The following is a 22,363-nucleotide window of genomic DNA, read 5'->3' as shown; positions in this document are numbered from 1 at the left end:
AAACTTCTGGAAGTTACATTATCTCCGACATTTGAAGCAGCCTGAGAGATTACAATTAATTTGTGCTCGAGAGAGAGATTCCTCCATATCTTCAGAATGGAGCTGCTTCTTAAGTGCTTGATTAACCAGCAGATTGCATGAAATAAATTTCTCCTCTGACTGCCTCCTTCCAAATGACTCTGGATTAGTGGTGCTGGAAGAGCACAGCAGTTCAGGCAGCATCCAAGGAGCAGCGAAATCGACGTTTCGGGCAAAAGCCCTTCACGTCGATTTCGCTGCTCCTTGGATGCTGCCAGAACTGCTGTGCTCTTCCAGCACCACTAATCCAGAATCTGGTTTCCAGCATCTGCAGTCATTGTTTTTACCTCCTTCCAAATGACTGCTCAGTTGAACTTAGCTGTGTGACCTACTGAAAATCTTACAAGAAGCTCAGCCTTTGTTCGTTTAATGTAACTGATATTTTGGACCTATCAAACATAGCAATTTCTTGGAACTGCCTGTACCTTGAATGTTACAATATTCACAGATTGCTGGCTTGCACAGTACAAAACATATACAAAAAGAGGAATTCATCTCATATCAAAATCTTTTATGAGGTTAACCAAGCCTTTTAGAAATTTATTTTGACCAGCCATTTTAATCTCATTTCTCTGAACACTTAATCATTTCCTTTCCTTAAATTATGAGATCTTCCCTTCTTCATATCTAAAAGTTTTAAACTGCTTCAAAATTTTCGAGACGTTAAAATTTTTTTTACCTTAATGTCTTCCGTACCATGTCCTCATCAGTGATCCCGTAGTAAGTGAGAGTCTCATTCCAAATTGGATTCAAAGTATTCCGTAAAGTCTTTGTCCTTAGTTTGTTGGCCTAAAACCAAACAATACAAAATAGTTTAATGTTATTGTCTGTATTTAATGAGTTGTGTAATTTGATTTCTACATGCAGAGGTAGGTGGCTTATTATTTAAAAACGTATTCTTATTATGCAAAAGTTGCTGCCAGTGAATCTTTGTTTCTGAAGAGACTACTGTTGAGGCCCCAGCATGCAATCAATTTAAATTCACTGAATGGATAAAAACCTTCAATCTTACAACCTTTGTCTTGTTGTAAAATCCTTTAGTAAAAACTAAATCTTGATGAACGAGAGGTAATGGTCTTTCTGACACCAAACTAAATCATAACTGTTTCTGAACAGCTTTAGTGGCCCAGAAACAGTAATGTTAATGTCTATATTTGGTGATAATCAAAGATCTCCATTGTGATAAATTCCACATACTTTATTTGTTAAACAAAATAATTAGGGTGGTTAAGAAGGTGTTTAGCATGCCTGCCTTCATTGCTCAGACCTTTGATTATAGGAGTTGGGACATCAAATTGAGGTTGTACAGGACATTGGTGAGGCTTTTTCTGGAGTACTGTGTCTTGTTATTGGAAGGATATTATTAAACTGCAGAGGCTTCAGAAAAGTTTTATCAAAATGTTGCTGGGAATGGAGAGTCTGAGTTATAAGGATAGACTAGGACATTTTTCAAATGGAGCTTATGGGGTAGAGAGGCAACCATTTATAAAATCATGAAAGATATCAATAGGTCAAATTTCATTAAAGTCATTGGCAAACACTGTTATTTTGCCACCGATCACAAATTCCAGCTCAACAACTTGACTATAATACATTTATCCATGAGTTTGCTTGTTTAGTAAACACTCTAAACTATTATTTCTTATTACAAGAAATAATAGGGAATTCCTTTTCTGTTATTTAGTGAGCTGGTTATCCATAAAGTCATACTTAGTTAATGTTGATTTTCATTTATTTGTTAGTTTCTCACCTTAAGACATGAAATCTTGTTATGTAATTTTGTTTGTGCTAGTCACTGAGAAGCTCATATCTCTTTATAAAAGTTTTCGGTCTCTAATGGAATCCCTTGCTAGGGATCACACTCAGGACCTGTGGATAAAATGAGCACAGTAATTCTGGCTACAATCAGCTCTCCTCCTCCCTGGACACCTTAAAGGACTAAATATGGTGGCACAGAGCTCCTCTCAGTTACTGTACCTGTCCCTCTTTTTCATCACAGAAAACAAAGATGGACCAGATTGAAAGCCGAGTAATGGCACAAAAAAATCTGTCGTAGTCAGAAGTAAAATCCTTTCCTTTCAATTTTCAAAGCAGATGTTTGCAGGGAACTGGCCCCCTCAGTGGTATTAAAAGTTTCCATCAGCACTGGGAGAAATGCATAGTCATTAATGATCACCAAGCTAATGTTAGTAAAAAGGGCTTGGAGATCTAGTGATATTATAAGGCCAAAAGTACTTTCCTGGATAAGGCTTGCATCCATTTCTGCTGCAATCTCTAACCAGCTAATTCTGAGACTAGGACAAAATTGGAGGTGGATGTAACAGTAGAGGGAACTATAACTTATTCATTATCATTTATATAGCATTACTGTCCCATTCTTGACCATAAACAGGGAACCAAATTGCTCCTCGACACATGCAACTATTGGGGATGAGGAAGTTTGAAATGTTTATTCTCCTGTCAGACTTTTGTAAGGCAATAACACTGCCTTGCATTTCAGTATCACCTGGCTAGATCAGGATTTTCCCCAATTTAATTTAGATATTCAGTACAGTGAATGTACATGTCACAGCTGGATTGACACATGTTCATGAATAGATAGAACTTTACCGACCAAGTGTTTAAAAAAAGCACTGTCACAGGTGCACATTGAGCAAATGCTAATTCTTTATTCCCACGAATGAAATCACGTTCTCAGGAAGCACACATGTGAAATCAGCCTGTTATCTATTCTCAATAATTGTGTTTGGTGTGTGTCCTATCAAAGCAGGATATAGCCCTAATTAATACAACAATATATTTATGGTATAACCATTAGGTCATAACCACAGAGTCTTAGAATCACAGAGATCTAGAAAATAGTCCTTCAGCCCATTGCATCCGCATCGGTCAAAACTAACCACCTAACTATTCCAACCCCATTTTCCAGCACTTGGCAAATAGCCCTGTAGCCTTGGCATCACAACAGCATAACCAAATACTGAATACTAATACAGCAATACATACTAAATACTTTAAAAAAGGAGTGAATACATCTTTCAGAGGGTCATTTGATCATTTGTTTTCATATCTTAACGACTATAGACCCCTCGTAGACCTGACTATGGGATTTTTTACAACAGAAAAGACTAGAATTTTAATTTGGACTCAGTCTTTGATCTGGGTGTAAGTTACACTTTGTTTGAAAAGATCTTTTTCTTGGGTTCCGTTCAAATTATTTACATATCATCAACAACAAAACCTGCCATGAGCTGGCACTATGTTAGAAGGTTTCCTTTTCAATTTCATCTTTGCTTTAAGAAATGTGCTTGATACATTTTAAAATTGTAATTTGGTACAATTTGATTAATAAGGACGAAAATGTGTTATTTAAAATAAAATTGAAACAACTTGCCCGCTCTTGGCTTGTAACCTGATTTTAAATCAGTGGAAGTGATTTTTTTTTAAACAAAGGGTTCACACTATTTGTATGTTATATTAAGGTACATTCATCAGTTTCTTAGTAAAGCAAAAATAAAAATGCTCAAAAGCAATGATTGTCCTTATGCCTAAAGACCCAAGTCTCCGGCTCTGATCTCCAGCATCTGCAGACCTCACTTTCTCCTTATGCCTAAAGACCCAAGTTTTGGAGTTTCCACAAGGGACTCTGTAGTGATTGGAACCAGGTTGACCTTGTTAACTACGAGGCTCTTGTTCGCGCTTGTAAACCTGGGCCAATCAGGAAAGCCTTGGCTGAGCAGTGCAGAGGTAGTGTCCCTACCTTTGGACTGGGAGGCACAGGTTCAAGTCCCATTTGCTCTAGAAGTGTGTCATACCATCTCTGCATAGGTTGCTTATAAAAAGAAGATATAACCAATAGTTTAGAATCGCCTCAGTTGAGGACTGATTCCGAGCTGCTGGCCACAGCTAAAGTACTGTGCGCTTGTAAATAAAGGGTGACTTAGTGACTGGATCCAGCCACTGTCTAGTTATTTCAGACTCTAAATGCCTGGAGTTAGCAGAAACACAAAAAGGTGATTTATTCATTCACAGTGTGGCCATTCTTTTCTGGGCAGGGGCAAGTTTTAGCAACATGTGCCTTTTAATCCCACCACAGGAGCTAATCGAAACACAATTAGTAAGTCTGGACTATGAAGTAATGATGGCAATGAAACTATTATTGATTGCCATAAAATCCCATGTGATTCACTAATGACCTAATCTGCAATTCTTACTTGGTCTGGCCAATACGTGACTCCATGCATACGGGTTATCTGGTTGAATGTTAATTGCCCCCTGAAATGGCCTAGCAATCATTGAGTTCAAGGTCAGCAATGCCCACATCACATGAGATAATAAAGAATCAAAAAGCTAGCACAAAATATTCTTAACTCTGGACAAGGTATAATATATTTGAAATCCTCCAATTTTCTTGACTTTACACAAAAACAAGTGTAGTCAAGGGATCTCTTTAGCTTATTACATTAAAAAAAACTGAAGCCAAGTCTCCAGAAATGACACATCTCAAATTATTGTACATTTTGTGGTTAAAAGTGCATCTCAAGTTTTTCATTTAATTATCTTAATTCTAATCATAAATTATAACTGCTGGGATACAGTTATTAGCTTGAACAATTAGTGGAAGAAAGCTAGTTGTTTCTTACTAGTTTCGTTGAAGGAAAGACCAATTAAAGGCCAGCAATACTTGGAAATGAATGTCTTGTATTCACTGATCCTCCATTTTGAAGTATATCAGAGCAGTCAGACCAGTGTGTCTCATTCCCCAGTTTTACTTGCTTCACACATGTGATCTTATTTTCTTGAAGTGAAATTTTGGATTCTCAAACAGCTTTTGAGCTAAAAGAGACAGCGGAAATGTTCTTGGACAGGTCACTTGGGGACAGAGTAGTGTGGAGCAGGACTTATTGCCTACTCAAAGGAAGTGTCCCATATCCATTCAATCCCATGGTTGTGATGAATTGTACAACATCAGTAGCACTGCTGGAAAGTCTTCTCTACCCATAAACAATGCTACAACATTTTGCCTCAGTTTAACTAAACTACAGGGCCAATTGAGATGTTTCATATTAAATCTGCAAAATATGATTTTCAATTTGCCTCTTTCCAAAGTATTATTTCATCTTTGTTGGGACATAATATCTAATCCTGACAATGCAAAGTTCACATGCAACATTTTAGTACATTCACCATTGTGGCTTACAAAGGGGGACCTAGAGAAAATTCTGATGGGCAATGCCAATTCAATCTCTTCAGCTGCATTATGGGTGTGTGGGTAGGCAGCAGGTAGAGAGATGAAAGAATCCCTTGCCATCTTCTTCAGATGAATTTGAACACATATGCAAAACAGGAGAGAGACTCAGCAGAATGAAGTCTGGCATCAATTCTCTACTTGCCGACCCAGATAATGGTGGGTTTTGCCAGCAGTCATGAGCTGGGGGGTGCTAAACAATCCTGAGCAATATCAATTAGGTTCCAATAAACATCAGGACATTGCTCTGTAGCTGCTTTAAAACAGTGCCTCACCTTGTTAAGAGAAAATGCTTCATAATGAAATTTGCCCATGACCATTAGGTAATTGACAAAGATGTAAAATGTTCCCTCATTATCTATATGCAATGCCTGTTTTATGCAGTAATGTCACTGTCTTTCTAACCTATTGATCTACCATGAGCAGCCCACACAAAATCCATTTGTGTTAATAATCACCACTACAAAAAAGCTACAGATTATTATAGAAATACCATAAATTATAGCATATAAATCAACTCACAGAAACATTGGTATTGCATGGATGGGAAATCTGGGAGAACCACGAGATGTCAAACAAGGCCTATCTTGTTACTGGGAGCAACAAGTCCATTTCCTTACAGAGCTCTGGGAATTGAGACAAGATTCTCGCTAGGGGACAGTAAGAATCCTGTTCGTGGGGATTATTGATCATTAACACCCTCATTAGCACTGACTCTCATCTCACTATATGCAGGCTCCTTTACCACCAGATAGAAAGTAGATGCAGAGAATTCCTGACATGCAAGTCAGCACGGGAACCTGGTGAATCCCACTTGCTCCTCTGGACTGCTATGTTTAGCCATAATCTCAGGGCGCACTCCATAGACAGCAACCACACGCATCCCATGTTCACAGGTTTTGGCATTGAATATATGCCTTTCTGGACCTGCATGGCACACCGCCAATCCACTTCCATCATGGTTGCTTCGGTGCAGCAGCAGAGATAGGTTGAGTGGGAAAAAGCAGAGAGAAAATTGTGGCATCTACTCTGGCTGGTCACAGGAGGCTATTAGCCTTCTCTCTCCAGTATGTGGCATTCCTCCAGATGGCTGAGACCGCACTGATCTGGGTGCTAATCCTGAATGGGTTGTCATGGTATCATAGCCTCTCCAGACAAACCTGCGTGAAGTTCACCACCTTATCCACCAGGAGTTCCACAAAGCAAGGCACCAATCTCCCCTTCTCTGTCATGTCTGGGGCAAATCTTAGGAACTTTATAGGGCAGCATTCATCAGGGGTATCCAATGGCTTTCTAAATATGGCACCACCACCAGGGATGCTAGTTTATGCCAGCATATTCCAGTAGTGGCGGGTTCTTTGAGCTACAGCAAGTGGCAAAATCTAACTAACATCAGCTAAGAACGGTGTGATAGGGGTGGGGTGGATCATTAATGAGATGTGTTTGGGACAGTAATGCTAGAAAACTCACTAGGCCTCACGGAGAGAAACCCACCGTGGAACTCAAGAAAAATGACACTTTGCCAAAATATTGTAAGATTTGCATATAAGCCCACCATTGTCAACTATGACATAATTATGGTCACATTAATAGTTCCCTTCAATTTTTCAGCCCACAAATGCAGGTTTATCTAATGACAGGATGGAAGTGATCAAGCAGGCAATGTGGACTGTGTTGTGAAGGTGCACAGGAGTTTAAGAAATGATCTTACAGAGCACACCCAGCATGGAGAAGGCCAGCCTTGGCAACCTCCCATACTAGTTGTTCACTTTTATACTTGGCGTATAAGTCAACCACTTATCTAGAAAGATTTTGTAAGGCTTCAATGTTCAGCTTATACTCCAACATTTATGGTAGCACCTGACACTAACTTTTAAGGTGTCTGCCAAGCACACACAGCCAGATGGCTTTTCCACTCAGTTTTAGAACATTGGTTTCCTTCCAAATGTTAATACAGTAAGGAAATCAATTTTTTTTTCTGGCCTGCATTGCCTTATTAAATAATAGTCAAATGATCTATAAAATTATCCTATCTCCTCCTGCATCTTTCTCATTTCCCCCTATTAGTCTATATCATTTTCCAAATCAGCACCAATCATTGAACAGATACGCTGCAAAAAAAACAAGATTGAATCCCTGATTTGCTAAACGTTTCCTTCATGGTTTGCCTTTGACCAAATTAATAACATGGAAATTGTAGTCTTTACAGCCAAATGCTACACTTAACCTTCAAACGGTTGGCAGTGATGAAACATAATGACAGAGAAAGACTCACTGATGTAAAACAAGTTCAATTTCCATACAACTCAGTGTGTATGAAAATTTCAATTTATTGTTTAAAATCTTTACTTTGACCAAAGGGTATTTTCTTTCCTTTGACAGGATGCATACACGTAGCTCATCACTGTTATTTCGCGACTTCCACCATTGAGGTGGACAGCACCGTTAACTCAAACTCACATGAGATTCTGAGCTGGACATATATTGCAGTTCACCTGATCACTGCCAGATCAACATCCTGCAATTCCATGTCTAACATGAACAATTGGCAGAACATGGTCACAAGAAAAGTAACAGGAATTTAAAGAGAAGATCCACAAATATATTTTGAGGATAATTAGAGACCAGCAATAAATTCACTCTTGCTGATAACAGCCACATTCCAGAGCTAAATGAAAAATAAATGAACTGCTGCTTGTATTGAAAGAAAAACACGAAAAGAGAATCTTTAAATATTTATTGTTTATAATCTAAATGTACACAGTGTCATCAAAGGTTACAGTGTCATTGTGACATTGCTCCTTCTCATGTAACATTACCGTATAATTCTGTTCACTGACTCATGGGCCATTCTAGTCTAAATCATCCTCTTGTAATTGTAGAAAGGTTACATTTTCTTTTGAGTCCATGGTCTTGAAGGATATATAGTGATTTTCTATTTCTATCATCATCTCTAACTCACGGAGTTAGCACAACACAGGTTTGAGTTTTCCCTGCAGCATTAGAGACATAGTCATAGTGTCATTGAGATGTACAGCACAGAAATAGACCCTTCAGTCCAACTCGTCCATGCTGATCAGATATCCTAACCTAACCTAGTTCCAGCACTCTTGCCAGAACCCGGTCCATATCCCTCCAAACCCTTCCTATTCATAAACCCATCCAAATGCCTTTTAAATATTGCAGTTGGACCAGCTTCAACCACTTCCTCTGGCAGGTTATTCCATACACGCACCACCCTCTGTGTGAAAAAGTTGCCCCTTAGGTCTCTTTTATATATTTCCCCACTCACCCCAAACCTATGTCCTCTAGTTCTGGACTCCCCCACCCCAGGGAAAAGACTTTGTCTATTTATCCTATCCATACCCCCTCATGATTTTATAAACCTCTACAAGGTCACCCCTCAGTCTCTGACACTCCAGGAAAAACAGCCCCAGTCTATTCATCCTATAGATTACATTACATTACAGTGTGGAAACAGGCCCTTCGGCCCAACAAGTCCACACCGACCCGCCGAAGCGCAACCCACCCATTCCTCAACATTTACCCCTTTACCAAACACTACGGGCAATTTAGCATGGCCAATTCACCTGACCTGCACATCTTTGGACTGTGGGAGGAAACCGGAGCACCCGGAGGAAACCCACGCAGACACGGGGAGAATGTGCAAACTCCACATAGTTCATCCTCTCCCTGTAGATCAAATTCTCCAACCCTGGCAACATCCTTGTTAAACTTTTCCGAACTCTTTCAAATTCACAGCATCCTTCTGATAGGAAGGAGACCAGAATTGCACACAATATTCCAAAAGTGGCCTAACCAACGTACTGTACAGCCAGAGCATGACCTCCCAACTCCTGTACTCAGTACTCTGACCAATAAAGGGTGGTGGGCGTTTGGAATGCATTGCCAGCAGAGGTGGTAGAGGCAGGCATGGTAGATTCATTTAAGATGCATGTGGATAAATGCATGAGTAGGTGGGGAGTAGACGGATACTGATGCTTAGGAATTGACCGACAGGTTGAAACATTACATTTTGATCGGCTCAGGCTTGGAGGGCCGAAGGGCTTGTTTCTGGGCTGTAAATTTTCTTTGTTCTTTGTTCTTTTATACTAAACGCCTTCTTCATTATCCTATCTCCCTGCTACTCCGCTTTCAAGGAGCTATGAACTTGCACTCCAAGGTCTCTTTGTTCAACAACACTCCCTAGAATCTTACCATTAAGTGTATACATCCTGCTAAGATTTGCTTTCCCAAAATGCAGCACCTCACATTTATCTGAATTAAACCCCATCTGCTACTCCTCAGCCCATTGGCTCATCTGATCAAGATCTGAAGTAACCTTCTTCGCTGTCCACTACACCTCCAATTTTGGTGCCATCTGCAAACTTACTAACTATACTTCCTATGTTCACTTCCAAATCATTTATATAAATGATGAAAAGTAGTAGACCCAACACTGATCCTTGTGGCAATCCACTGGTCACAGGCCTCCAGTCTGAAAAACAACCCTCCACTACCTTTCACCTAGTTCTGTATCCAAATGGCTAGTTCTCCCTGTATTCCAAGAGATCTAACCTTGCTAACCAGTCTCCCATGGGAAGCCTTGTCGAACGCCTTACTGAAGTCCATATAGATCACATCCACCACCATCCTCTGTCTTCCTCTTTGTTCTTCTTCAAAAAACTCAATCAAGTTCTTTCCACTATTGGGGAGGCTGCTGCTTGTGCTGCAGTAGAGGTTGCAACATTAACCACATGAGCAACTGCATCATGGCTGTGTTTACAAGATTATGAATAGAGTTCATCACCACTTCCATCTTGGAAGAGATGGGCTGTGATTTATGTACAAATTCATGAGACATTTTAGCCCTGTACTCCCCCATGCTCATTGGTATCATTGATAGGCTTTATGGAAGACATCACAATGCATCAAGCATTTCATGGTGTGCAGTCTTACATGTCCCCTTCAAGACTACCCCAAAGTCATATTTGAGTCAGCTGCAACAGAACTCATACGCAGGAGAAAGTGAGGTCTGCAGATGCTGGAGATCAAAGTTGAAACTTTATTGCTGGAACAGCACAGCAGGTCAGGCAGCATCCAGGGAACAGGAGATTCGACGTTTCGGGCACAGGCCGAAATTCCTGAAGAAGGGCCTGTGCCCGAAACGTCGAATCTCCTGTTCCCTGGATGCTGCCTGACCTGCTGTGCTATTCCAGCAATAAAGAACTCATACGCAACCTTACCCTTGCTATCCATGCGATCCAATGTGCAGATGCTGGTTCTAATCTATCCTTTAAGATATGTGGAGTATCGTATCTGAGACGATGGCTACAAGGGTGAAATCAAATAGTGATGCTGTGTATTCATCTTCTCTGTCTTCTTAGTTTTTCTCTGCTACCTGGCCAGGTCACACCTCTGAGGCATCTGAATGGCAAAAGGGAATAGGCGTGTACTGTGGAAGCGGGGTGAGGGGAGGAGTCAGATGTGGCTCATGGGGAGGTCAGAAAATTAAGAGCTGCATAATTGTGCCATCTGCAATTTGTAGCTCATTGGAATGTGGGATCGGGGAAGTGGGATGTGAAATAGAAAATTATAGGGACAGGGATACCATCATGTCTAATGGTTTAACTGTCTATATCCTTAGTATTGGATATCCCAGTAAAAGCCTACACTATTATCTACCTTACAACAGCTCCTCTCTCCTTCCAGTTAGTTTGTAACCCCTTCCAGTTAGCTCCTGTTGCCTCTGAATCTGTCCCAAATTTGTCAAGAGAGGGAGAAGGCATCAGTAGTGCAATTCATTTGACTGATGTGGCTGCCACAGTAGAATCGCTGGCAGTATGTGTAAGTTTTGAGATATGGGCAGCTCAGAAGATTGCTGAATGTGTGAGGATAATGTGAAGCACAGGAAGGTTAGGTATAACACCTGATTAGCTTGTGAGTGACAAGACTGAGGTGACCTGAGAAGAGGTTGAGGCCATGGTGTTGTGGATTGGATCTGGTATTATTTGAAGGTGCAGTCACTGACCTTGACCCCTTGGCTGCTGTCACTGGAGTTCTTTGGCACTGCATCCGGTCCTCAGCGTTTACCTCTTGGCATCGGACTCCATGATTATCTGTTCCCACTGACTACCAACTGTGTATCTGCAGGGCTTTGGAGCCCTTTGCAAATAGACAGTCTCTCTCCATCTTTCCACTTCCCTTGCGAAGGAATCTAGTACATCAAAGGGGGTCACACTTACCTGAAATGGCTGGATGGCTGGTTTGCAGAGTGACACCAATAGCATGGGTTCAATTCCTGTCACCTGCTGAGATTACCTCTTTCCCAAAGTCTCCCCTCGCCTGAAGTGTGATGACCCTCAGGCTAAACCACCATCAGGCATTTCTCTCTAATGAGAGAACAGTCCTCTGGGATGACGGTGACTTTACCTCAGGTTTCCCCTTTCCCATGATTCCTCATTCCTTCCCAAGTCAGAGACTTTCTTCCAGCATGTTCTCCCACATGATGAAGCTGCTTGCTCTGATATGTAAACTAGACAGACATTGATGAATAGAGTTCGCACAGGCTAGACACAGGTTTAATTCAAGAGAGCAGTTTGCATGAAGTTGGCATGCTGCCTAATTGCTGCCTGATGCATTCCAGTTTTGGAGTCTAACCAACTTATTCCTTGCTCTCTCTCCCTCCAAACTGTCCAATCATGATAAAACTTGTCTCCCTCTTTCAGCATGATCCAGCTAATACTTCTCTTTCTCACTTCCAAACTGATATTCTTTACATATTCAAGCTTTCACTCCTGTGACACTGAAAAATAGGCAATCTGCACATGTAATCCAAGATTTAACTGATTCCATACACATAGGGAGAAGAAGCATTCGTCGTCAGTGAAAAGAAAATGCCTTAACAATGCCTTTCATCAGAATTATTTGATGGACATTATATGCTAGAAGCAGTTGCATCTCTTCTCTCCAGAGCCAAGAGCAAATTAGAAGATGAACCACACTAATAGGAGAAAAATGTTTTCTTATTTACCAAACACTTCACGTACAACAGATAAGAGCCAACCTTCCTTTAACCAGCTGGTGATTTTAATCCTAACCAGCTGTCCTGGACTAATTGAATAGCATTATGTTTTGTCTCCATCATTCACTTCAAAAGTAGTCAAGCACACTTATGGCACACAATTCTTACTTTCCATCCCATTCCTCCTTCCTGGAATGATTTGTTACCTTGGCTGAGTCCATTATTTGAAAGAATTATTTTTTATCTTTATGAGATCAAGAAAAAAGAACCTTCACCTCGGACATTTATCAAGAGGCAGAATATTTTGCCTGAAAATGTGTTGCTGGAAAAGCGCAGCAGGTCAGGCAGCATCCAGGAAACAGGAGAATCGACGTTTTGGGCATAAGCCCTTCTTCAGGAAACCCTTCCTGAAGAAGGGCTTATGCCCGAAACGTCGATTCTCCTGTTCCCTGGATGCTGCCTGACCTGCTGTGCTTTTCCAGCAACACATTTTCAGCTCTGATCTCCAGCATCTGCAGACCTCACTTTCTCCTCACTGAATATTTTGCCTTCCTTACAAGAGGAGCTGCCACCAATTCCAATTCTAATCATGAGGAACACATCTTCCCTCTGATGGTATAATTGAAATGATTCCCTACTTGATAGATCAACATTATCATGCTGCTTTGCTCTGTAAGCAGTGTCTGTTCCAACAATAAAAATCATAATATTATATCTGTTCTGTTCATGGCTTGTAACTATCGCTTCATGAGGCTAAATGTGCGTTTCACTGTGGTACTGCTGGAGGCATGCACTGAATTGTAATTCTCAGTTCATCTCCATGCGGTGATGCAATGATTTTATGGGATGGTTTTGTAGGAAGGCAGCCAGGCTTTCTTTTCATATTATATCCATGAGCAGAAACTAATCATTTCATTTGTCTGACTATACCATCCTCGATGTTTACCGTACAGAGCAAGGCCATTCAACCCAACTGGGTCATGCTGGCCTTTATAATCTACACAAGTTCCCTTCCAAACCTTAGTATGACCTTCTGGAGCAATAACTGATTGATTTAATAAGCCAGCACTCTATTCCATATCAGCATCCACTTCTTTTTTTCGACCCTTGGTCCTATTGTGTCTTGTTTCTTATTTTCTTTACTCAGCCAAGGTAACAAATCATTCCCCTTCAACATTGGATGTGATTTTTCCTCCAGCAGGGTGGGTCACTTGATGCAGCAATGCGAATGTTATCGCCAGTATTATAAGGAACTGGGCTATTGTGCTGGTGAAGAATTCAACAGATATTTATTACAGCGAATTATTAGATTCAAACATTACACTCCCTGGGATACTACCGAGGAACATGCTTTCAGTGGAGTATTATGCTTCAAATGATGGTAAGGTGGAATATGAGATCTTTATATCTTCAGATCATATACTTCAATATAGTGATGATATCAAAAATATGTCCCTTCAAGTTGTACTGTCATTTTAGTAATCGCCATAGTCCCATAGGCTGCTCCCTCCTTAGAGAGAGAGAGAGAGAGAGACGACTGGTGGAGAGTTTGACCTGAGGGTCACTATGCCTTAGCTGAAGGTGAAGATGGAAAGGCAGGGACTTTGTGGTACCCTCAGCTGCTATGAGAATTGGCATCACTCTGCAACAAAACTAGCCATCCAGTCACTTGAACTAACCAATCCCCAGCTTGTCATAGTAACCATGAGACAAAAATAAAGAACGCTGGTTTAAGACTGGGAGGTTGGAAACGAATTACAGATGATTTCTTAACTTTTTACAGCCCAACAAAATATAGGAAAATTATACAAAAATGACAAAAAGGCTGATAACCAATCATATTTTCCAACAAGAGAGACTCTAACCATCTAATGACATTCAAAAGCAACAACATTGTTGAAACACCAACTATCAACTGCCTGGCCAAAGGCCAGAAACTGAACTAGACTAGTTGTATAAGTAGCTGGAAATGTTTTGCTGGAAAAGCGCAGCAGGTCAGGCAGCATCCAGGGAACAGGAGAATCGACATTTCGGGCATAAGCCCTTCCTCGAAGGGCTTATGCCCGAAACGTCGATTCTCCTGTTCCCTGGATGCTGCCTGACCTGCTGCGCTTTTCCAGCAACACATTTCCAGCTCTGATCTCCAGCATCTGCAGCCCTCACTTTCTCCTCCTAGTTGTATAAGTACTGTGGCTAGAAGAACAGGTCAGAAGCTGGGAATTGTGAAGTAAGTAACTCGCCTCCTGACTCCCCAAAGTCTGTCCACCATCTAAAGGGCACAAGTCAGGAGTGTGATGGATAGATAGGTGCAGTTTCACTCAAGAAGCTTGACACCCTCCAGGACAAATCAGCCTGCTTGATGTCAACAAATAATCATTCTCTCGAACAACAAACAATGGCAGCAGTGTGTACCACCTACAAGGTGCAATGCTACAATTCACCAAGGTTCCTTAGACAGCATCTTCCAAATCCATAGCCATTACCATCTCGAAGGATGAGAGATACATGATAACACCACTGCCTGTGAATTCCTCTCCAAGCCACATAACAATCTGACTTGGAAATATATCATCATCATTCCACTGTCACTGGGTCAAAATCTCGGAACTCCCTCCCTAAGAGGGGTGCGGGCGCTTGGAATGTGGTGGTTCAAGAAGACAGGTCACCACCACCTGCTCAGGGGCCATTAGTGGCAGACAATGCTGGCTCATCCAGTGAAGCCGTATTGTCTAAATAAATTTCAAAAATCGGATATTGTACATAATGTTCATTTTCCAACTCCTTCCACCCATTAATCAGTTTGAGTTTGTCTAAAAGTTAGCTGGCCTGTTCATGGTACACAAGTCACAAGAGAGATGTGCAAATTGCATGAAGTGATTCAATCTCCAGTTGCTGACCCTCCGGTTAAGTGCTTGGTTTGCACCTTCTGATTCAATGTGCAGGAAATTACAGGCACAAACCGCTTTTTAAATGTTAGATAATGTTAGCGCCCCACCACTTCATTCTATCTCGAGAAATGCAGGTCAGAAAGCAAGACACACTATTTGCTTTCCTGCATTTCTATCCAATTCAAGAAGAGAACACTTCAGATTGCCATGAGAGTAGCAGTCCATCAGCAGTAAGAAATGATAAATGGTTTCATACTTAAGTTAGATTGGAATATTCAGTAGTTTATATAAAGCTCCAGAGAAAAATTAAAATCTTCATCTTGATTTCTGTAAAAATCCCAAACAGCATTTGCAGGCAATTGAGTGAAACGAGATGTTATGACATTATATACTTTACGACTTTATTAGAATTTACAGTGCAGAGTCATAAATGGGACAGACTGCTGATAAGTATCATTTCAAGTTCTTCATGTAGTTGAAATTGTTTCTGATCCTTTCATTTTTCACCATCAACTTGAGGTGACATGTAGCTGCCGTGCTCCAGTTCATTGTCCCAGTGCGGAATAAAGGAACATGTATACATTAATGATTTGAACCTGGGGTTGCAGAGTACAATTTTAAAATTTGAAGATGAAATGAAATTTGGATGTGTGATCAACAGTGAAGAAAATTGTGTTGGAATTCAATAGGACGTAGACAACTGGTAGACTGATTTTCATCATCAGCAGTCATCACTTTCTCCCAGACTGGTAGAATTACCAGGACCAGGGCAGATCAAAGGCAACATAGAAAAGAATGAGGTGATGCAATTTGATAGAAACATTAGGAGAAAACATACACACTAAACGGTAGAATTTTAAAATGATGCTGTAACAAATAATGTTTTCTAATTCAGTCAGGAAATGTGGGCATTGCTGATTGGTGCAGCATTTATTGCCTGTCTCTAATTGCCCTGGAGGTGGTGATGGTGAGCTGCCTTGTTGAATTGCTGTCCATGGTATGTAGGGACACCCACGGTGCTATTAGGGAGGGTGTTCCCAGGATTTTAACCAAGCAAGAGTGAAAGAATGAGAATTTTGTTCTAAGTCGGGATGGTCTGTGTCTTGAAGGAGAACTTTCTGGTAGTGATGTTCCTATATATCCATTGTCCCTGTCCTTCTGAAATGGTACTGGTCATGATTTCGAAGCTGCTGCTGAAGGAACTATAATGAGTTGCTGCAATGCATCTTGTAGATGGTGCGCACTGCTGTCATTGTGTGGTGAAGGGAGTGAAGGTGCTGAATAGGATGTTCATAAAGTAGGTTGCTTTGCCTGTGATGGTATCGAACTTCTTCAGTCTTGTTTAGCTGCAACCCTCCCAGCAAGTGTGGGAGCACTCCATCACACCTCACATGTGCCTTGTAGATGGTGGACAGGCTTTAGAGAGGCAGTTATTGGCTATGGGAAAGTTAATACCTTATTTTTGACCTATAAATTAATTCATCCTCACAACCACTTCACTATTTACAGGATAACTGCACACAACTGCATGATGTGCTCCTCATTTCTGCCTAAAAGTGTTTCCATTGCTTGATCCTCTTTACTGAAAATCTTTCTGCTGCAGCAGTTGTTGCCCTTCAGTACAACTGCACAAGATGCTTAATGAGCAGCACTTTGCATAACAGAACTTGACTCAATGTCTGAAGCTTCCTAATTGACCTTATCAATCATATTTCAAAAAAAATGAAACAATGCTAGAATTTGAAGTTGGAACCTAAATGGCAATTAAGATTCTCATTTAATGACCAATTGTTTACTTAACAGCAATTAGTTTTTGAGGCCTCAAAGGGATGTGGATTCACCTTAGCAGAGTACAACATACCGTTTCTATCATAATGAAATACTACATGATTTGCCGGATAATGAAATACTCCCTGTAATCTATTACGCATTAAAAAACACTGGTCTAACCTGCATTTGTTCATTAAACTTCAAATATTAGACTTTAAAGTTTCAAATATATTTTCAGAAAGGGAAGGAAATGCTATTTCTGACCTTGATATCCAGGTTTCAGGGAAGAAATTTACCAGCAGCACGTAATTAACTTTTACTTGACCTTCATGGCTTATCAGCAAAAACAGTGACCTGGATTTTTATCAACTTCACTCATCCTTCTGAGGAAGTATTTGGGCAGCAGAGGGGCCAGGATAAGAACGGTTCCATTCAAACTTCAGCGACATGATTACTCAGTCATAAACTATTGTAAGATATAATTTATAATTTATTTAGATGTTTCCAATCCACTTTCTAATGAAACATTGGGCCTGCAACAAAGTCTGCTTAGAAGAAGATGATTTAAACATGCGCCAACAGAGCAAAATTGTTCCAACAAAGCAGAAAGGCTCCAGACACAGCAACTCTTCTATTTCTAATAATGATTAATCTTTCTGGTGAGGTAGAATGATCAATGGAGAAAGCTTTCACCGAAATTCAGGAATTATAAGGCATAAAAAGTTTTACCCAATAAATAGAGCTTGAAAATTGAGTGCTGGAATCCAATCACACTGCACATAATGTCGTTTGTGCATTTGATTCTCATCCAATATCAGAAAATGTGCAAAACTGAAAGACCAAGATATATGCAATTGTTTACAGACTGACCAACATTTCATTCTGGCAAATAAAGTTGATAAGACATAGCACACAATACCATCTGTTTGAAGATCTGCCAATAAAATAGTTAAGTCATGGCATCTACTGCTTTAAGTGTCAGTTGCATTTACATTCTTGAATATGACGTTCTGCTGTTCAACCAGAGCAAACCTATCAAAATACATTGAAGGCCGTTGTTACAGTAAGACCAAAAATGCAGGTTGGTCTATTCTCTTGGACTCTCCAGATCATCCACACATTGCAAGAAATATTTCAGTAATTCCAGACAATGGCATGCAGAGTGTCAGTCAAAGCAGAATTACAGAGATGTTGTGGTGCAGAAGACGGCCATTTGGCCCATCATCTCTGCACCAGCTCCATGATTATTTTGAACAGTTTCAATTTCCAGCCACGTCCCTGTAACAATAACATGATTTATTTTGTTTGGAACCAGGAATTATATACAAGATAGATAAAAGGTAAACTAGAACAGGAATACTTTATTGATGACGCTCACACCTCCACAGCCAGTTCAAGACTGGAGCAAAGCTCTGCCCCTCTCGGTCACCTGACCAGCTCTCAAAGGCACAGCACCTCTAACGACATAAGTAAGTCATTTTGATTTAAATATTCATCGAATGCCCTCTTGAATGCCTCAACTGACTGCGACTCCATCACACATCCATATGCCAACTACTCACTGCGTGAAAAAATGTTGTTTATCACCTTTCTATGCCTTATCAACTTTATTTGCCATAATGAAATGTTAATCAGTCTGTAAACAATTGCACTTGCTTCATTTGCAAAACACTTTAACCTCTGCCCTCTGGTTCTTCATCCTTTTGGGAGCAGGAACAGTTTCTCCCAATCTACCTTGTCCAGAACTCTCAAATTTTGAAAGTTCTTTCAAATCTTTTCCGTGCCTTCTCATCTCCAAGGGAAACAGTCCTAATTTCCTTATAACTGAAGTCTCTCATCCCTGGAACTGTTATCGCAAACTTCTGCACTCTCTCCAATTCATTCACATCCATCTGACTTTGCAGTTCCCAGAACAGAGTCCAGGCTCACATAGGCTACCCATCTGTTTGGGGCTTTGAAGAGGAGCACATCTGCTTCTTAAACACTGTTTAAAAGCAGCCAGCTCTTAAATGGGGCATTCACTCTGCTGCCCACACCAGTGAACACACAGGAGTGGCCCGAAGTACACTTGGTTCATGATTGAAGGCACTGCTCTAGCATTCCACAGATGAACACATACCTGGGTATAGTCATTCCTCTGTATCCATGAGGGTTCTGTTCCTGAGAACCCCCACAAATGATGACATTTGTGAGTGAGAAACCATTAAAATAAGTTCAAAATCATGGGTACTCGATCTTTCCCCCCGGATGGACCATCGCTTACTTTTGACAAATTTGTGATACATGATTTTTCAGATACAAAAGATTTACTGTATCTGTTCAGGGCTGCACTGATGAAAATCTTCACAACCATCCAGGCTGCAGAAGCATTACTTAAGGCCTTATTAAGAGACAATAGCATAGAGGAAATGACACTGGAAAGTAGTGCCCAGGCAACTGCCCTGGAGCACAGGCTTGAACCCCATCACAACAGGTGGTAGAATTCAAATTCAATTGATAAATCCGGAATTGAAAGCAAGTCTTAATAATGGTGACCACACGCTGGACATCACATTTTTTGGCTAAAGTATGAGTTGTAATAGGTTTCTCAAAAGCTTTTTGCATTTTTGCCAGATTTCCTGCCCCGAGGCATCTAACTCACCTCATTAATGTCCTACCATGCCTCATTGTGGATCCCTCCCATCTGACTCATCCCCCATCTTAGCAAAGATCCTTTCTGAAATAACTCACCACTCACCGGATATCAGCATCAGTGCTCCTGTGCCATATATAGAAGGTGACTGTGCACTCGGATGAGCTCTGGCATTCAGAAACTGCCCTGCTCAGTGATGGACACAGTGTGAAGATGTCACTGCGATTTTCCCAACACGGAGCAAGAGATCCTGGGGCAAAGGAGGGGTACCAGCTTTCCAGAGGACTCGCAGAGGGGTCTGTGCCATTAGATCCTACCAACCTGCTCCAAGGTCATCACCCGGGTCTGTGCAGTCTCAATGGTGTGGGGAAGTGGCCCCCAGGATGATTGTCAGCACCCACTGCCCATCTAAGCTCATGTTCAGCATCTCTCACCATTACCTCAATCACTTGAGGTCCTCCCAGCCTCCCACTAATCCTGCACTGGCCTCTGTGTTGTCTCAGAACCCCTCAACACCTTTCCTCCTCCCATGTCTACACTAACAGACATACCATCCACTGTCAGATCAATCCCTCTCTTTCTCTCATTACAGGAGACAATAGATCACTATAGGACACAAAGGGCCCAGATAGATAAAGAGATGCCTGACGTCAGAATCCTCAGTCCCGAGAGATGAAACTCTGGAGCTCATAGGAAAAGATCAGGATTGGTTCACAAAGTGAGCACACATCACTCTTTGTTCCACTCTAACTGTCAGTCACTTCACTGTCAGTCTCAATATCCACACCAATTCTAACCAATATGTGGGATACCTTCTCTCTCATGTCTTGAAGCTATTGATAGGATGTCAGTGGAAAAACAGCCTGCTGTCTGCCATAGGCCACCTCCTCAACCTCCCAGGACTTGATTACTGAGGCCTCAGAAATAGCATTTGGAAGACTGCCTCTTGCACTGCACACCTGCTCAGATTGTGGCACCTTGGTGTGAAGGTTCATGTTAGAAAGCTTGAAAGCACAAGTTAGTGACAGTTCCGTGGCTGGCTAAGGAAGAAACACATCAGGTTACTGTCACCTGTCAGAAACTGGGTGTCCTCTCAGTTCCAGGCAGGAGAGAAGTCGGTGGAGTGGCCTTTATCCACATGCACTCACACTCCAGTTGCCCCTTCCTCACAAGGGGACAGGGTGATGCTAGGAGGCACCCAGCTAAAGCAGGTACCACACACAGGCCCCTCAGCAGTCTCCATTAAAAACAACTGAGGTTATCAAGGTTGCACCTTCCCCCCTGCCTTCCCCGATCTGACTGAGCAGGGAGGACTGTCCCTCTAAGGCTCGGATACCTGGCTGTTTGCTTACTGCATGTGTGGTGTGTTTATTGTGGAAGCATGCTTGTACATGTAGGTGTGAGATTGACATGGCACACTGTCAAAGAACAAAGTTAAAAATCACACAACACCAGGTTACAGTCCAACAGGTTCAATTGGAAGTACACTAGCTTTCGGAGCGACACTCCTTCATCAGGTGATTGTGGAGGGCTTGATCGTAACACAGAATTTAGTGCAAAAATTTGCAGTGTGATGTAACTGAAATTATACATTGAAGAATTGATTGTCTGTTAAGCTTTTCATCTGTTAGAATACAGTGATAGTGAAAGACGTGAAACTATCACTGTATTCTAACAGATGAAAAGCTTAACAGACAATCAATTCTTCAATGTATAATTTCAGTTACATCACACTGCAAATTTTTGCTATAAATTCTGTGTTACGATCGAACCCTCCACAATCACCTGATGAAGGAGTGTCGCTCCGAAAGCTAGTGTGCTTCCAATTAAACCTGTTGGACTATAACCTGGTGTTGTGTGATTTTTAACTTTGTACACCCCAATCCAATACCGGCATCTCCGAATCATTCAAAGAACAAGTTTTGGTTTTCTTAAATTTTCTCTTATTTTCACTGTTAGTCAGCTCCACAGCTGATCTACTGACACATTTAGTTCCCTTTCTTGCTCCATCTGAATTTCCTATGAGACAATTTCCTGTATCATTCGTATCTTTTACCCCACCACATTTCCTTTGTCCTATCAAACCTGACTCAAAACCTCAAACGTTTCTCCGTTCTGATGAAAGGTCATTGACTTGAAACATTCACTCTGTTCTTTCCCTATTCACATTGCTGGACTTGATGGGTCCTTGTAGCATGCTCTGTTCTTATTGCTGCATTGTGCTGCATTGCTTTGCCTCTCAGTAAGAAACATAAATGTTCCTCCTGATGTAAAGTTATGGCTGATATTGCCTGTACATCCTGGCAGGAATCTGTCCACACTGAAGCCAATGATATAGCTTGGCGAAAGCCTCCTTTACAAAGTGATACCATTTTATGCATTCCTCAAAGAAACCAAGGCACAGCAGTGCTCCCAAAAGACCTGCTGTGTGTATGGTCCCTGCTCATTGTTCTTTTCCCAATTTCTCCTGCTTTTTAGTGCTCCCTTTCATGGTTGATATCCAAAGGTCATCCACGACTGCATTAAAACTATTTTGCAGGCAGGAGCAGGAGAGGGAATGGACTCAAAGACCAAGATGCAGAGTTTCTGAAAAATGATTTGAACTCCCGATAATTTAAAATAATTGTTTTTAAGATAAGAGAGAACTGATCTGGATACATCATGGACAGTGGTCAAATTTGCTTTACCTTACCTATGCCACAAATAGTGAAATTCAGCATCAA

At 41.2% G+C, this 22,363-nt stretch overlaps 1 protein-coding gene across 3 annotated transcripts in view; it reads right to left on the bottom strand.

Moving 5' to 3' along the window:
- Positions 1 to 22,363, bottom strand: part of LOC122564061 (double C2-like domain-containing protein beta) — a 284,761-nt gene that overhangs the window by 136,330 nt on the left and 126,068 nt on the right. For all 3 annotated transcript variants that reach the window (XM_043718544.2, XM_087977394.1, XM_043718545.2), the window contains one exon: positions 758 to 867. In XM_043718544.2, coding sequence (XP_043574479.1) covers positions 758 to 867 — 110 coding nt within the window. The remainder of the gene's footprint in view (positions 1 to 757; positions 868 to 22,363) is intronic.

This window comes from Chiloscyllium plagiosum, unplaced genomic scaffold (genome assembly GCF_037043375.1).
Source record: "Chiloscyllium plagiosum isolate Xiang-an unplaced genomic scaffold, Cpla_swu_hap1 HiC_scaffold_31, whole genome shotgun sequence".
Classification (NCBI taxonomy): domain Eukaryota; kingdom Metazoa; phylum Chordata; class Chondrichthyes; order Orectolobiformes; family Hemiscylliidae; genus Chiloscyllium; species Chiloscyllium plagiosum.
This window is presented reverse-complemented; position numbering and strand designations above follow the sequence as displayed.